General features: G+C 35.9%; 1 protein-coding gene across 1 annotated transcript in view; it reads left to right on the top strand.

Annotated features, from left to right (window-relative positions):
* The window catches only part of ctnna2 (catenin (cadherin-associated protein), alpha 2), a 509,795-nt gene that overhangs the window by 106,700 nt on the left and 383,617 nt on the right, over window positions 1–19,478 (top strand). The window contains exons 5-6 of the mRNA XM_073841829.1: window positions 853–972; window positions 3,712–3,978. Of these exons, the coding sequence (XP_073697930.1) occupies window positions 853–972; window positions 3,712–3,978 (387 nt within the window). The remainder of the gene's footprint in view (window positions 1–852; window positions 973–3,711; window positions 3,979–19,478) is intronic.

Here is a 19,478-nt window from a genome sequence, read left to right on the forward strand (position 1 = left end):
ACTCTTAACTAGCGGGTCTTCACAGGTGGTCACTGTCCACTGGTTTAGAACAAGCCAGACCTGCCTCTCAATTGTTTCGATATCCAAGGAGACCAATTTCAAGGGCACAAGTTGTATTTATTATAGTATAAAGAAACTGTCTTTATCTCGAGTCCTGCTGTTTATTTGCATAGTGCATATTGCTGAAGCAACAACCTCCTGGCATAACTGCGACAGACTATTAAAATGCATAAATAGCTTTTTCAAATATCACTTCTCTTGCCTCCGGTCATCAATTAGGCTCCTTATTTTGCATTTGTATTTATGGTAGATAAGGCTATTTTCAGAATGGCTGAATTTAGGCTTTTTGCTCTTGTACCTTCATTTTCACACCCATAATCCTTTGCTTCTAGTTGCACTATTCTGTTTTCTTTCGATTTAATTCCCCACTAGCAATAAAGCAACAAACACAATTCTTCTTCTTTTTTTTTTTGTTTATGTTGTTTAAACCACTTTTTTTGTTTACCCAGCGGCCTCTCTGTTGTATAATCACTAAGCAAATTTGAGAACTTAAGATCTGTGAAACTTAATGGTTGTGAAAGGAGAACTTTTAGAGTGTGGGATGTGGCTGAGAAACTTTTAGATGTCCCACAAGGGACAAAACACCTCCTTGTTCTTCCGCTAGTCTCATTACAGAGAGTGAAAACTGTCAGAAATAAATGTGCCCCAGGAGAACCAATAATAAACACTACAAAAGTTAACCGTCACTCAACCACATCAGTAAAGTGCTTTATGGAACTTTTCTACTACCTTTCATTTTATGGATGATGTTTAAACAGTTGGATGTTTGTATGTGTGTGTGTTGATTTACAGGTGGAAGAAGCTCTAGAAGCTGTTAAGAACGCCACCAATGAGCAGGACTTGGCCAATCGCTTTAAGGAATTTGGGAAAGAGATGGTCAAACTCAACTATGTCGCTGCTCGCAGACAGCAGGTATTATTAAATATCAAAATTTGTATTTATCTGTTGATCTATATATAAACAATGAGGTACAACAGACCAAGTTGTATTGTGAATATGTCACAGCTGAAGGGACGCAGTGTTGCCAGATTGGAAATGTCCAAGTATCGTACCAGAAGCTCAAAATTATCGTATTTGGGAGAAAATTATCGTATTTGAGTCAAACGTTCAAAATAAAGATATTTATCTAGATGTTATAGCTATTTCTCCTTTTCAGCACTCATTTTCTATACCTTGTTGCAATGCTAAACTAATTATCTTACTCTAGTCAAACGTTCAAAATACAGCTATTAATCTAGATGTTACAGCTATTTATCCTTTTCAGCGCTCATTTTCTATACTTTATGTTAAACTAACAACCTCAGTTTTGAAACAACTGACCTGCGACAGGAACATTAACTTGTGCTCGTGAGAGATGATGATTTGTTGAGAAGACGTTGGATAAAAGACATGTGTAACGCCACGTTCACGTCTCCTCACAATCATGAAGGTAGACGTAGAATCCACACAGCTAGATCTTTGAGAATAGAAGCTCTATAATTACAACGACCATGGTGTCACAAAATTCTGAAATTATCGTACATTGTGGTATTATTGATCGTACATCGTACAGAGGTCAAAATTATGGTACAAATACGATAATTATCGTACGTCTGGCAACACTGAAGGGACGGGAATCGGAGTGCTTTTATTAAAAGGTTACCGAACAATACAAATATTAAAACCAAAAAGCCAAACTTATGTATTGATATGTTACATTTTTTTTAAATAACTGATTAAATGGTATCTTTCCGCTTAAAAGCTCCAGACAGTGACAGTAAATGGCAAGATAATCTTTTTATGGAGCTCAAATAAAAAAGATAATAGGATCTGTTCTCATCTGCTGTGTCATGTATTTTTTTTAACACCATATATATTTTATCACACATTCATCTGCTTGTCCCTCAGCAAAACAGACCGATTTGCAGCACAGCGTGAGTTTGCAAGTGTCATTACAGTGTAAACTGATACAGTATCATACCTGAAACAGAAAACTAATAAATACAGTAATATTCCCTCCATTCATAGGAAATTTAGGACTTTTACTCCAGGGTTGCAAGGTATATGTAGCAAAACCAGCCCAATGGACCCTTTTCACAAGACTGTGATGACGTGTTTCAACGGTTATCAGCATTGTAAACCCTTATCGTAATTTGTTATATTTCATTTAAAAAAAATGTATGTGCATTTTTAACAATACACTTTGTATTATATCACCTTTGCATCAAATTACAAAAAAAAAAAAAAACCTATGCTGATATTCAAATCTAACCCAATCATGTTCTGGGGGGAAAATAGGTATCAGGGGATCAAAACCAAACCTCCTCCCAAGAGTCCCACCTAGGTCAGAATTGTTACAAAAATTCCACTGAACACCACAGACTTGGCAACACTGTTCCACTCAGACACATGCACAAATTTCTCCTGCACTGGATGAGGAAAGTCAAGACCTCAAAACGAAAGGTGAATGACACCAGCAGGAGTCACTCATAACGCGTTAACATTAATAAAAAGTTGATTTTTTTTCTGAAATATATAATACATGGAACTGTTTTGATGCTGTATTGATTGTTTATGTTGCTATGAGTGTTGTGCAGTGATACACAGATGTGAACTTGTGTAGCGATCATGGTTGTGTGATCATGAAGTAAAGCGATTATGATTGTGTGTTATCATAAAAACACATTTTACATTTAAAAATAAATTTAATGTAATGAACAATTTTCTTTAGGTCCCATAAATTTATAAATCCATTTAATTTGCTGCTTTACAGTTTAGGATACCTTCTGAAGCAGACTTGCCAACCTGTACATATTTTGCGTCGCAGATACTCATTTTGACCTCACGGCTCACGCTTGTACTACGTACCACTACGCAAAAAGCCGGTGGCGCGAACTAACGTGAGGTAAGATAGTCAAGGAAGAGGCGGCAGCAGCAGCCGCCTGCTGAAACGCAACATAATCGTAATAACTGTTTTGGTGCAGAAAAAAAATGTCATAACTCATCAACGCCAATGAAACTTCGTCAGCTAAGCTGCCTCAGCGGCCCCAAACTGTATGTTTGCCGGTCTGTGACCGTCTGACAGAATTTGTCATCTTCAAGATGACGGCCAATCAAATAAAAAAGGCGGCCATTAGTCTTCACAGAAGCCGAACGACCAATATTAACAGTCAAAGAGTGTGACTGCGCGGTAAAATGTAAGTAATTAGCAGTAACTATATATTTAATACTTGATAACCGTTTTATGATAGAAATGTCTATCTATCTATCTATCTATCTATCTATCTATCTATCTATCTATCTATCTATCTATCTATCTATCTATCTATCTATCTATCTATCTATCTATCTATCCAAACCCATTTTTTTTCTAAACACAAATGACTATACTGTAGTTAATTTGAGGTCAATGTAAGATAGTGAAGTGTTGCTTATGTTATCTAACTACTATTAGAATATAAGCTATTATCTAACAATACAATGATCAGCGGTCAAATGCACACACATCTATTTAAGAAAAATGCCCTGCATGCTGACTGTTCACATAAAATACAGATGGTTATGTTTTGAATGAATATGTTATACTCCCTGATGTGTATCAGTATATTAGATGTATGCATTAGGTCTTAAAGTGACATGTCTGATACAGATATTTGTGTTTGTTTGTGCCAGGAGCTGAAGGACCCTCAGTGCAGGGATGAGATGGCGGCAGCTCGAGGGGCTCTTAAGAAGAACGCCACTATGCTCTATACTGCCTCCCAGGCCTTCCTGCGCCACCCCGACGTGGCTGCTACACGTGCCAACCGCGACTATGTCTTCAAACAGGTCCAAGAGGCCATTGGGGGCATCTCCAGCTCTGCCCAAGCCACTTCACCCACCGACGAGAAGCACGGGCACGCTGGCATCGGCGAGCTGGCCGCCGCTCTCAACGAGTTTGATGTGAGTACACTTCAGATATTGTTTATTGCAGCATGTTTAGTATGCAGTCACAGCATCTGTGAAGTGATGCAATTTGTTCATTATTTTTCAATGTTTCAAACTTTCTCCTTTCAAAGTGTATTGTGTCAACTTTTGAGTAAGCCGTTTATAAATCGTTGTAGTCTCTGTTAAGTGTAAACACTGGCTGTTTGGCACTTTGAGCAGTCTGAGAGTCCTGCCCCAAACTATGCCATTGGCAAAGCAAAACAAAACAACAAAAAAAAAAGCAAAAAAAAAAAACTGAACAAATCTAGCTGCAGAACATATATTTAAAAATATATATTTCCAAGCACTATAACCTGTAAGTTTTCTATAATCCGCAACATTTTGAAAGTAACCATATGTGACCCTGGACCACAAAACCAGTCATAAGGTTAAATTTGACAAAACTGAGATATATACATCATATGAAAGCTCAATAAATAAGCATTCTATTGATGTATGGTTAGGATATGTTATGTTAGGATAGGACAATATTTGGCCGAGATACATCTATTTGAAAATCTGAAATCTAAGGGTGCAAAAAATCACCAAATTAAGTTCTTAGCAATGCATATTACTAATAAAAAATTACATTTTGATAGGTTTACAGTAGGAATTTTACAAAAAATCTTCATGGAACATGATCTTTACTTAATTTCCTAAAGATTTTTGACATAAAAGAAAAATCAATAATTCTGACCCATACAATGTATTTTTGGCTATTGCTACAAATATACCCCAGCGACTTAAGACTGGTTTTGTGGTCCAGGGTCACATATAATACCACAAATTAAAAAAATCAGTAGGTCCTTGACTCCACCTCTCATCCTTGTCCTTGTCTGTTATATGCAATACTTTGTTGATATGCTTTATTTGTCTTTCAAATAAGCCCTTCTAAAGACAATCTAACAAAAACATTAATGTGAAATCATCACAGAAGTGCTAACTTCCTGTGAGAGACTATATTTGGAATATTAGGCTGCCATCTAGTGGTTATGAAGGTGATCATGAGTACTACTGTTTACAAATGTTACAGCAATTTTGCAAGAATATAGTAAAGTAATGTTGTTAGTTTTGAGACACATTATAATGTTTGGAATATTATTTGTCCACCCTCTAGTTTTCTTCACCAAGACTTTTTTTTTTTTTTTTCAAAATTATATGTTTAAATAGTGATTGACAACTGGTGCTGGACATTTTAGGTGCATATTTGACAGACTAAATGGTCAAAAGTATGTGTGTAAATGGAATGAAATCTATTCGTACAATCAAATGAGATGAAGACTTATAGCATTAGTAGTTTAGAATAAGCTGTTTTTGTTGCCTGGAGGCAATGCTGTGCAACAGTGGAAAGACATTCATCAAGAGAGACTGTAATTAAAAAAAGTAACAAAAAACAACTGCATCCATTCCATTTCAATTGAGCACAATTGCGCTTCTAGTAAAAGTAAAACTAAAGCAATTTCTTATGTGATATATTAAAGATGTTTATTCAATATGAAACATTAATCAGATTTTTTTTTCTAAGTGGAGTTGTCCAGAGTGCACATCGCCTGGTTTACCACTAGGACATAGTGTGACCAATAAATTGTGTGACCTTTTATTGGTTCATTCTAAAACAGTCCTTAATTTTTAATAACCTTTATTTGAACATTGTGCTTGCAAACTGAAGAAAATTGGTTTATTGCAAAATTCTGAGAAAATTTTGAAACAATTGTCCCTCTAGCAGTGGCACTCAGTGGCAATTAAAAAAAAAAAATATATATATTTGCAGTTTTCATTTTAATTTATTATGTATAAATAAACACACATGAATGTATACAGTGACATGCAAAAGTTTAGGAACCCCTTTGCAGAATCTGTAAAATTGAGAATAATTTTAGCAAAATAAGAGAGATCATTTAAAATGCATGTTATTTTTATTTAGCACTGTCCTGAGTAAGATATTTTACATAAAAGATGTTTACATATGGTCCACAAGACACAAAATAGCTGAAATAATTAAAATAACCCCCTTCAAAAACAAAAAACAAAACTTGGTTTGTAATACTATGTGTGCTTGCCTGGATGATCTACAACTGTTTTTTTTTTTTTTGTGGTGGTTGTTCATGAGTCCTTTGTTTGTTCTGAAGAGGTAAAGTGAGCACTGTCCTTCAGAAAAATCCTCCTGCAGATTCTTCAGTTTTCCAGCATTGAACCCTTTCCAGCAGTGACTATGGTTTTGAGACCCATCTTTTTACACTGAGGACAATTGAGGGACTCTATAAAATAGTTCAAACGTTCACTGATGCTCCAGAAGGAAACACAATGCATTAAGAACTGGGGGGTGAAAACTTTTTGAATTTGAAGTTCAAGGTAAATTGTAAATTATAATTTGTCCTCCGGGAAACATGTAAGTATCTTCTGTTGCTTCCGAAGGGCAGTACTAAATGGGAAAAATTGATATTTCACCAAAATAAGAAATATTTGGACATTTTCATCCTATTCAAAGTTTACCCCCTGGCTCTTAATGCACTGTGTTTCCTTTTGGAGCATCAGTGAATGAACCTTTTTTAATAGTTGTGTTTGAGCCCTTCAGTTGTCCTTAAAAAAGATGGATGTCAAAATCATACAGTCACTTCTGGAAATGGTTCAAATATGCAAAGCATATATGCTGGAAAACTGAAGAATCTGCAGGACCTGGAGGATTTTTTTCTTCTGAAGAACAGTGCTCATTGTTTAATTGTTCAGAACAAACAAGGGACTCCTGAACAACCATCACCAAACAGAAAAACAGTCATAGATCATTCAGTAACCACACACACCATTAAGAACCAAGGGTTTCCAAACTTTTGAAGGGGTTATTTTAATAATTTCAGCTATTTATTATGTATGTTTAATTTCAGCTTGTGGACTATATGTAAACATCTTTTATGTAAAATATCTTATTCAGGACAGTACTAAATAAAAAACACACAGAGAAATATCTCTCATGTTTTGTTAAAATTATTCACATTTTCACAGATTCTGCGAAGGGTTCCCAAACTTTCGCATGCCACTGTATATTCAAGAAAAATATGTAGTTTGTATATTAAATAGGGGTGTGACGAGACACTTATTTCACGAGACGAGACGAGACGAGATTTTGGGCTCACGAGAACGAGACGAGACGAGATTTTTTAACTTTTTAAAATAAATCCTCAATGATGAAATATATAGGGACAATAGTATTTTATTCAACAAAAAACACAAAATGCAAATAAAATAAAATAAATGTAGGTGCATTTTGATATGAACTTGTACTTTATGAAATTAAACTTATATTTTAATGAATTATATGCAGTAATAAAAATGCTGCATGATTCTGGGTAAACTGAAAAACTATTTTCTTTTATAAACTGGAGATCACGATTCTGAAGAAAAAAAGGATTAGAAAATTAAACAAAATTACATAAGGTTCTGAAATAATGTTCATTGCTTAAGTCAGAAAAAAAAAATGAAGGAGCACTTGTCTCAATTAATAAAGACTTTCACTATTGGAATCTCTTGAATGTTTAATTCAATGACAAATACTTTTTTTAAACGTGCAGTTGTTGCCCTCTCCTGGTGAAGAGAATAAACGTTGCTCTACAGACGTGTTATACTTTCGTTTTTGATCGCTACTGTAGACAATAAGTGTTTATATCCAAACTATAAGCTTTTATCCCAGTACTTATGTTATTTAAATGTCTGTAACAAAGACACAATGATGATTATGTGGTTAAAAAGATTATGTGGTTGTGTTTAGGGCTGCAACTAACGATTATTTTAATAATCGATTAATCTGTCGATTATTTTTTCGATTAATCGATGAATCGGATAAAAAAAAAACAAGGGATTTACAACCCTTTATTCAAAAACAGAACTAAAATCTTTAGAAAGTGCACGAACATGTTGCTCCTTGAACTGTTATAATAATAATAATAAAATAAAAATGGACTAACACAAAAAACATACACATGTATGCTTTACATCTGCCAAATATATAGACTAAATAAACTAAAATTACTATCCGTCAAGACAGCGGCTTGCTGTGGTGTACATGCTGCATGGTTGGCATTTCCCATCAAGAAGCCTCTCAAATTAAATTCCTCAGTGCGCATTAAAAAAGTCATGTGACTTTGCACGCTGGAACGGGATAACTTGACTAACTTTCTGCTACATTCATTCTGCCATGGCGGTGTTTAGTGTCCTGCCATCAGCAGCGACCAGCTGGAAGAGTTCCGCATTCAAATGCACGCAAAACTGGCCTCAAAGCCCCAGCAAAAGTAATTACCATGAATGAGTCAAGGCAAAAATTAAGAAAATATTCGAATTACTTATTAATAAACTAGTATTTTCTGATTCAGTGTTGCAAAGATGAAATTGACGATCCTGCCATCTGCTCATTAATGCCCAATGCATCTTTATGGATTAGCTAATGAAAGAGTTTTGTTTTCGATTTTAATTATTTCGTTTTATAGTAAAATAATAATTTAAAGCTTTCTATAGATATTGTGTTTGTGAGGCAATTACCTGGGTTTCGGTTAATTATTGTGAAGCGCTCCTGTTTAAACCAAAGATATCAAGCGTATTCTGTTTGTTTTCTTTAAGAGCACATTTTGTTGATACTGTTAGTACACACAAACTAAGGTAGACCCTTTACAGTTCCGGCCCGGGTGGTAAATTACTCTTACCTTTATGAGCAAAAAAAGAAATTCCACATTGCACTGGCGTCTCCATGCGCTGCAAAGCGCGCTTCTCTCCGCACAAACTTTGGAATTATCTTGATTGAATGATTAAACTAATATTGTGATATGTTTTAAGTTTTTTATATCAATGGATTTTAATTTAAATCGCGATGAATTAAGCAGGCTTTAGATCTGTCTGCCGCTGTTTGCTAGGTACAGATCTGGCCATTAAAAATGCGTCTATTTTCACGCGGCAGCCTGCAATTCGGCACGCGTGGGCACGCGTCCTGCCGCAGCGGCTTTTTTAGATTTTTTTACAACGTTGTTGCACTTCATATAATATCCACCAGGTGGCGCAAGGAACAACATTCTGTAGCCAAACACCATGGCCAGCTCTAGGGGGCGTTGGTCACAAATACCAGTACAATAGTTCAATGATTCCTCTTTCCTGAAATTATGGTTCAAACCAATAGCAAAAAGATAGCCTATTCATAAGCAGGTGCAGTTGTATTGTTATTTTGTTTTCTTTCTTTGTTTTCCTGACGAACATTTATTAGACTGCATCGGAAACAGAAATGTTAATTTCGGTTATTTTATTTCTCCAACCGACAACTGACGTAAACCGCTAAATTCGTTTTCAGGGATTAATTATACACAAGCAAGAAGCAGCATAAACATCAAAACCTCACGTGCAGAGCTTATGCACAGAGAAAAACCCAACAAACCTATATATAATAATAAATAAAATAGGCCCACATCAGAAATATATGTTTTTCTTTTCTGAATGAATAATCATTTAACAAATTAATAAGTAGCAAGCCTATATGCAGAATTTTAGGCAATTTCTGTGATGCGCCCTTAAACCAGCATCTTGTTTCCATTTTTTTTTTTTTACAAATAGCCTACACGTTTTTTTTTTATTTTTTTTTTTTATTTTTATTGTGATTGTACACAAATAACAGAAATATGTAAAATATAGTTTTAAGCAATGCCGTACTCTTGAACGAGTATTGTAAGCTGTATCCACTTTATTAAGGGGAAAAAAATCAAGTGATCCTGACGGCGCCGCGGGCAGTTAAATTACTCGACCTCTTTCACCTTCAGAATAAAATACATTATATATTTCAGCGTTTTAAAGCAACATCAAATTAAGATATGCAAGTTTAAGAGGTAGTTCGTCTTTTTCTTTTTCTAAGATACACAATTTTAGATACACTGACAATTAATTTGAGTAGAGACAGATAGAAATGGGAAGGATAAATATAAACTACAGTATTTTTGCGATTTTGGTGCTTAGAAATTTATTCTAAGCGGGCCGCGGGCGAATAATATAGTTAATATAGCGCGGAGCGGGTGGATGCGGAATAAAACCTCGTGGAAGCGGGACTGGAAAAGCACTTTGTTATATCCTATAGACTATTTAGATACTTCATCATTAAGCAAAAATTTATTCATAAGCAGGAGCAGTTTTATTATTATTTTCTTTAAATTTTTTCCTGTTGAACTTTTATTAGACTGCATTGAAAATAGAAATGTTAATTTCTGTTTTTTTTTTTCCAAACGACAACCGACGCGTTTAGTTATTATTAACGACAATATTGTGTTAAATTACATTTAAATTGAAACGTGGCTGTGAAACATTAATAACAGTTAAATTCGTTTTGAGGGGTTAATTGTACACAAGCAAAAAGCAGCATAAACATCAGAACATCACGCGCAGATCTTATGCACAGAGAAAACCCCAAAAAGCTGTATGTAAAATAAATAAAAATGCCCATATGCGAAATATAAATTTCTTAATGAATAATAATTTAACAAAACGAAATAAAATAAAATTAATAAGTAGCAAGCCTATATGCAGAATTGTAGGCAATTTCTGTGACGCGCCCTTGAACCAGCATCTTGTTTACATTTTTTTTTTACAAATAGCATACACATCTGTTTTTTCGTTGTGATTGTACACAAATAACAGAAATATGTAAAATAGCATAGTTTTGAGCAATCCCTTACTCTTGAACGAGTATTGTAAGCTGTATCCACTTAATTAAAAGGGAAAAAAAACGTGATCCTGACGGCGCCGCATGCAGTTAAATAACTTTCACCTTCAGAATAAAATACATTATATATTTCAGCGTTTTAAAGCAACATCACATTAAGATATGCATGTTTAAGAGGTAGTTCCTCTTTTTCTTTTTCTAAGATACACAATTTTAGATACACTGACAATTAATTTGAGTAGAGAGGAATAGAAATGGAGAGGATAAATATAAACTACAGTTTTTATAGTGTTAAAAATTAATTAATTTATTTATTAGTATTATTACTATTATTATTTTGATTTGTTTTTGCGATTTTGGTGCTTAGAAATTTATTCTAAGCGGGCAGCGGGCGAATAATATAGTTAATATAGCGGGAGCGGGTGGATGCGGAATAAAACCTTGTGGAATCGGGACTGGAAAAGCACTTCATTGTTATATCCTGTAGACTATACTTCATCATCAAGCATGGGCGTCGGAAGCAAAATAAATGTGGGTGGGTCCTCCCCCAGAAAAATAAATTCTTTAGTATATGCCATTTTCAGTAGTCTGGTGCCTTTTATTTAATGTTTTTACACAATGCATATACTCCATATTTACAAATATTACAAAAGACGGCTGGACTGCAACATTTTCAGTGGCGTAAGTGATAATACGAGTAACATATCGTTTTTGACGCGGGAGACCCGAGTTCGCATCCGCCTTTTGGTGAAATCATTTTCTAAATCGTCTCCCTTTTCACTTATATCATATCGGAAAGGCATTTGTTTATTAGTTAATTAATGAAATAATTGAAAAGTTGAAACAAAGTATCAACTAGGGTTAGGTCACCTACCGTAAGTGTATCTGTCTGAGCACTATACTGTACTTTTAGGAGTGTTAATAATTAATTTTATTATTATTATTATTATTATTATTATTATTATTATTATTATTATTATTATTATTATTATTATTATTGTCTTTAGATTTGTTCTTACATTTTGATGCCGTACATTATTATGACGCACTGCCCATGCAGTTTTTTTTTCTTTTTTCTTAAAAACTAATTGAAGTGAAAGGGAAGAAACCCATGTAGATTTGGCCTAATGTCCATAAATACTATAGCCTAGTATTATATCCTAATATAGAAAATAATTTTGACAAATAAACAGAAGGCTCACTTTTCAAAACAATAAAGCTTAGCCTATATGACTGACAACGAATACAACAATTGTTTAGTATCAAATCGACCAGACACCGAAACAGTTTCTTTCCTCAGGCAATCCATCTCATGAACACTTGATCGTGCAACATACAACACTATACATTCTTTATTCATTTTTCCGTTATTTATTTAAAGCACATACTTACTTCTATTCAAATGTCTTTGCTATTTTTGCACATTGTCTGTCTTGTATACCTCTATATTGTTATTTTTATAATATGTATCGTCTTGTCACTGTCATTCTGTAGCACTGTGGAGCTCTGTCACAAAAACAAATTCCTAGTATGTGCAAACATACCTGGCAATAAAGCTCATTCTGATTCTGATTCTGATTCTGATTCTGAAAAGTGCTCCAGTGAGTTATGCATTTTTTTTCCACCTTTTTTTCTTTTTCTTTTTTTTTTTTAAGTGGAAAAGTAGTTCTTCTATTTCGGAGAAGTTCATTAAGTCTTTCTCTTAACAGCTTCCAGTCACGAACTGCGGGTTGAATCTCCGACCAACGATCAGTAAAAGTTTTTTTCGATTTACATCATTTTAGCCTGGAACTAGGCTTAAGTCTGTTCTGGGAAACCAAAGGGAAGTGTATTTTTTTTTTTTCTCAGTTTTCTGAAAAGTAGCCGTTAATGAGGCATCAGAGTTAAGCGGCATGCAGTGTAAAGAGCGAAATGTTTATGAATGGCAGAGTGGGGGTGGGGTGGGGTGTTGAATTCTGTCTGTTGCCTTGTTGTAATCAACATTTGGAGACTTGGGGGTGCTGGGGGCGGATTCCGACTGCATTCAGTTGCATTTCGAATTCAGCATTCAAATGCATGCCAGGGAGAAGGGGAAAGCTTTCCTCACACGCTCCACTTTTTTCAAAACATTAGTGTCCAACCTGACACGCGGGTCAGTGGATAAACAACCCGAACCCGACCGTTTTCAAATAACCCACCCGCAACTCGGACCGCAGAATAAAAAAAATAAATATTGTACCCGACCCGCCTCCTGACCCGTATGTTTAATACTAAAGTGATTAAGCTGTGGAGATGCAGTCTGAAATATCCCGACATCAGAAATCCATTGGTGTACAAGCTAAAAAATAAAATTAAAATAAAACAATGTGTCCTGTTATAAAGTCGTTGCCGTATTGTTGTGTATGAAGTTCAGATGTTATTATTTTAAGAAATATATATGTTTTAGGATTCTCCTTATTTTTGTTTTAGACATCCATCAATTACGGTGAATAAAAAAAATTCCGCGCTGGTGGAAACAAGACTTTCGCTTCTACTTTTGAGACCGGTGTTCGGACGTTTTTCTAAAAAAAAAAAAAATAAGAATTCAAAATTCAAAATTTATTGTCATAAAAACAGAAGGTGAATATAATTAAAAAATGTTAAGTATTTGCTGATTAAAGAAAACATGAAGGATGCCGCTTAATATTTGGCTTTTACGTGAACTTTAAAGCATATCCCTCATTCCATTTGTTTTCTTTGTTTTGTAATCTTTATATTATTTTCGTGAAATGTATTTTTGCTCAACATGCATTTCTCGTGGCCACGAGTTTAATGAATAAACCAACCTGCGTGACATTAGTAACACAGAATTATTTGAGTTATTTCGTTTTGAGTTAAGAAATTGTTTGCCTATATTAATTGTTATAGAAATTAATACAATATTAAATAATTATACAGGCTATGCTGTATATGCTAATGCTGTCTGTGCGCAATGTAGACAGCTTTCACAAGTGTTTACATGTATTACATGTTGGCCTACTTCAAATTAAATAGCCCTGCAAGAAACATTTCATGCATCTCACAATCTTGTCCATTGACTGACCTTCTTTTTTCCCCATTATATTTGTATTATTCGTTTGTATTCGTTATTTTTTCCTTCATTTTGATCTCGTTACATAACATTCTGAATGTAAATGATACTGTAAAGGTGCTATGACTGGGGTTTTTACTGGAATGCAGTTTAAAGGTTAAATTTAACATATATTGTATTTTATTAAGTCTAACTAATAGACAAATAACTGAAGAGTGAATCATTCACGTAGTTTCATTTGGAAATAATTTATCGTCACACAGTAAAATAGGCCTACATTCCTTCTCTTAACTAAAGAATTGAACATATAAAATATGAATTGAACATATTTTATTTTGTTTAGTCTAATTAACAGACTAGACTATATAAATATTAAACTGTTTTACTGAGAAATGAATCATTCACGTAGTTTCATTTGTAAATGAAAACATCATGTATCGTCACACACGGGGATAAATACAATCAAAAAGTCAAAACGAAATTGGCATAATTGTCAGGCGTTAAAAATAAATAGCCCTAACCAGGTATTGAAATAATAATAACCTATAATAAGAATAAATAATAAGTGATTTAGAGCTATCTACTTTTTTCTTTATTTTGAATCGCTTAACCTAAATAACTTCATATATGCTATTTGGCATATATTTAGCAAATATTGTGAACTACAATTATGCCAATAAAGTTTTGACTTTATGATTGTATTAATGCCCGTGTGTGACCATACGATTTACAAATGGAACGTGAATGATTCACTCGACAATGAAACACTATATAGGTTATAATTAGACTAAAAATGAATATATGCCATATAGTATAATCAAAGCTTTCATGGCATGTCAGCATTTATCATTTAGATTCGGAATGTTAAGAGATCTCTTAACATTCCGAGTCTAAATGATAAATGCTGACATGCCATGAAAGCTTTGATTATACTATATAAGGGGGACACACTGAATATAAACAAATAATACATTTATTACAGAAAAAAAGGATCAATTAATGGATAAGACTTAAGGATGCATAAAATGTTTCTTGCAGGGCTATTTAATTTGAAGTACTTATATGTAATAAATTCTTGATAAACTTTTGAATGCTGTCTACATCGCGCACAGACATTCGCATATACAGCATTGCGTATTGTTAATATATAACTTAATATTGCATTAATTTCTATAACAATTAATAAAAACATTTCTTAACTCAAAATAAAAAATATTAATAAACCTATCTCTGATAATCCTGGGTTATGGTTACGCAGGTTTGTTTATGCATTAAACATAAGGATGTCCTTGCCTCGACAAAATAATCTTGTGGCCACGACATAATATGACATTCCCAGGAATTAATATCTCGTGGCAATGACAAAAAGTAATATGACGTTCCTAGGAATTCATTTGTGTGGCCACGACAAACATAAGTGAACCGAAGGTGTCCCCTCCAGGTTACCGTACCTTTTAGTTTGCGGCAATGTTTTCAGCCTGCTCCACTCCAGTGCGTTACATGACTGCCCCCTACTGATCATGCCTTTCCTATGTCATTGTATTTTCCGTGTTCCTTTGGAATACACCGGCGTCACGCGAGACCACTTTACTTCCTGCGCGCATTTTAAATGGCCAGATCTGTATAACTTTAAAAAACAAAAACTTGAATTTAACAAACAAAAAGTGTTCCAAATATATCTCTAAATTAACTTTATAAACTAAAGGAACGAAAATAAATGTAATCACTTTGCTATTAAAAACAGCAGCTGTGTAATGAGGAAGAGAAAGAGAAAAAAAGACAGTCGGACTGGAAATTCAGTCGGCCAAAAATTGATGAGCTGTCGGACATTTTTACAAGGAATGTTTGTTTAATAGCCTATTTAATACTCTTAGGCTACTTTCTTAATTAAATATATTATTTCTTTGATTTATTTTAGCGTTTTTAGGCTGCTTGTTCGCTGACTGAAGTGTAGGCTATATATAAAAAAACAACGTGCCACCGTCACAGCCCTATTCAAAACTGAGACGATTTCACCTCAGCAGAGCTCCTCTTTCTCCTTACGGTTGTGGTATGTTTTCGACACATTATACAGACAGACAGTGTTACAAAAACTATAGAAGTAGTTTTCTCCATCTCCACTATCCAACGACCCGTACAGCAGCTGTTTTGCGATCGAGCATTGGCTGCTGTGAAAGTACGCTAGCCAAAGTAGGCTTATCAAACATGTTTGATATAAATCGGGGCAGCATAGGCCTATATATATAATGTAGAAACGGTGCTTTATGCTCAAATGTTCCAGTTTTGCGCATAAGTTAAATTCGCATTTTTGGATGGAAACACAGCTTATGAGGTGCCGAACTCTGCTGGCATCAGAGCGGGAGAGAGACCGAATGTGTCCACTCCGCTCTGCGCTCAATTTTTTTTTTAATATATATAATAACAACCAAATGTCTCTGCGTCGCGCGACACAACGAATCGATTATGAAATTCGTTGCCAACGCTTTTAGTAATCGATTTTTATCGATTTTATCGATTCGTTGTTGCAGCCCTAGTTGTGTTTGTGTTGCTTTCTGAAACTGCAGCAGTAAGAATGCAGATTTGAATGTCTTCAATAACCTTCACATGGTAAGCGTCAGTGGAGCGCGTGAAACAGTTGTAATAGACAATTCTGAATGTTGTCATTCATGAATAAGATCGCATGGGTGTTTAAGTAGAGATCGTGAGATTTATATAACTATTAGTCATGCAGCCCTAATGTAAACATTGCAAAATGTTTTGCCATGATATCGTCACGTTCTCGCGAGACCAGTCAGATCTCGCGGGACACATCGGAGTCTCGCGAGATCTCGTGCCACGAGATCTCGTCACACCCCTAATATTAAAGCTATTTATATATAATATCAATTATATGAATACAAATATATACACGTAAATATTTTAAAAATAGAGGGTGAGTGTGTGTGTATTTATATGTACATAATAAATTTACCAGTAAACACACATTATTTAAACAAAAAAATATAAATTGGATGCAATTAATTGCGATTAATCATTTGACAGCACTAATATACATATTTTATTCACTACAGATAAGTATCATAGCTTGACTTAATTACAATGTGATTAACAATAGGTTATTTACTACATATTTGTGAATGCGGTGTATTTTTCTAGATTTTCACACATAAAAAAAACACTTGGAATGGTTGGAAATATGTGACGTCTGGCTGAGCCAGTGGCATTTAGGACAGGACTGTCTGTTTGACAAGGGAAGACGGGACAATGGAAGATGGTGGAGTGTTTGGGAAGCCTGTTTCAATGTTTGTGTGAATTTGTTTGCATGGAGTCTCAAAATGTACACTTTAAAAAAACAAAAACACTTCCCTTTACTCAGTATACTTAGCTTTTTTTAAGGTCACTGATTCTTAATAGTCAGTGTAAATGGAGGTTTTCTTACACCTGCTGGACAGGATTAGACTGTGTTTGTCAGTGATATATTTGATTTATGGAAGAGGGATCGCAGCTGGAGGTGCGAGACGGGCGTGAAGTGTGGAGACGTCCCACTAATGAATCTCAGTCTCCCAAACCTCCTGCATTTCTCATGAAGCTCAGACACACTGCTCACCCAGCATTCACACTCGTATTTATCAGAGTGAATATGCATGTGGATAGATATATACGGACAGAAATTAAACATCTGTTTGAAAATTCTGTGAAAACTTGTGTCATCTACTGGGGAATGTTCTGATTTGATATTCAGTCTGACCTGTTTTGAAGTAAACTGTGTGTGTGCAGGGTCAGGTTTTGGCTGTGTTAGGGCACTCTGAAATCTGTGACACGCTGCAGAATGAAAAATCCTGGAAATAACTATTACTGTTTGTCTGATATTTCATGTTTGCATAATGGTGACAGGCTGAAAGGTGCTGGTATTTGTAGTTATTCCAAAACATTTATTGTTAATAAAAGCCCACTGATTTTATGCTTTTAGTCATTTTAATTATGACCTCTAAAACTGAATGTCTCTGTTTTTGCTAAGAAATACTTAACAGCTTTCTTATTTTATAATATTTCTGAAAATATAGGATATGTTTACGACAAATTTGTACAATATTTACATTTATATTTCATATCATATCACCCAAGCCTATTAGAAATATTTAATACATTAATAAAAAATGTATTATTAATACATTTTTAATGTTTTAACATTTTTATTTTTATGTTTTATTATACATAAAAATATAATAAAAAAATGACTTTCCTGTCTCATTACACATAACTGTTTACCAGTTCCCTTCCGGAGGGAACTCTACGCTGCGTCCTGGTTAGGACACTTTGGGAACTGCTCTCAGCGTGACCGGTTCTGAAGCTCTTATAAAACAACGACAATGAACTTGACATTGACCGGCGCCAGCCCATGACGTCATTAACAAGGCGCCTACTAGTATAAAGGGGCGCTTGTGAATACATCAACCATCTTTTTGTTCTTCAGCCTTACCTTGTTCTAAGCTCGAGTAAAATGATGATTCCTAGAGTATACAGTTCAGCAAGTGTGCAGAATCCGTGTCAGAGAAATCTGACACCAGATGACGTGCGCAGTCTGTTTGTTATGTGTTTGGGTGAGTGAGCACGCGCGCTCTGTTCTTGAGAGTGCAGAGCGCGTTCATCGTGAGAGTTTCTCTCTAAGGAAACTCCGCTCTCGTTTGTCCCCTTTTCCGAGGGAATCGGGACATTTATCTGCCCTACGCGGCTCGGGTCCCGTTGCAGCCGAGGCTGCACGGAGAACGAGCCCGCGGTGGTTACAGATGAAGCGCGCACACGAGTTGAGAGATGTGTAATCTCTCACGCTCGTCAGCCGCGGACGAGGGCGAGCTGCGGGCGAAGGATGTATTAATCTCTGACATCCTTTGATACAGCGGCAAGTGCTCTACTGGTTTTAGCCAGGTAAGCAGGATGTGGCTGTTATGGGCGAAAAGTGATTTTCTGAGCTCTCACAGCCTGCCTGCCCCGCGTATGATGAGCTGTTGTCTGTTATGAGCCGCGCTGCGGTCTGCTTTGATCTGCGGTGAAAGCACGTGCAGGGGGAGGTTGCTCATAACAAATTATATGAGCAATTTCACCCTGACCATAACAGACCAGTCCCCATATACATCCCATTCCCTCCTGATCTATATATTAGGATCGGGAGGGCATGGGATAAACCATATTCAGCCGCACTCATCTATATCAGCATGTTAGTTATGCTGGTGCAGAGTGAGTGCGTGAGTATGGCAGGCCGTCGATGCCATAACCTGAGGATACGTTTGCTGTCTCTCGGCGTGGGTGGCGTCGACGCTGAGGGCATACGCGGCAGCGGGTCAGGCTGGTGCTGCCTGCACGCAGTGGCAGTGTTGCAGGCGTACCGGGCTGATCTGCTGGAGGATGAAGACCCGTGGAGAGGGCTGAGCTGTTTCACACCACAGGCTTGTAGGTGAATTTTTGCAGACATCGGGGAGAAAGATGAGTGCTTTCTCCTCGATGCGCCAGTCTCGCCTTCCGAATTATTCGGTACATCCGTTGTTACGATGTTCGACTAACTCAGGGAGGCGGAGGCGTGCTCAGCGGCTAAATAGATCCTTTGGGGTCTGTTATTTCTCACCGGTCCTCATCTCCACCCGAACGCAGGGGGAGCCTGGCCCCTCCTGGCCTGCGGGCTGGAGGCAGGGCCAGGCGGTTTTGTGTGGCCACTCGAGACCCTCCTCTTGGGAGGGGTAGGTCTCAGAG

Source organism: Garra rufa, chromosome 6 (assembly GCF_049309525.1).
Source record: "Garra rufa chromosome 6, GarRuf1.0, whole genome shotgun sequence".
In the NCBI taxonomy this organism is placed as follows: domain Eukaryota; kingdom Metazoa; phylum Chordata; class Actinopteri; order Cypriniformes; family Cyprinidae; genus Garra; species Garra rufa.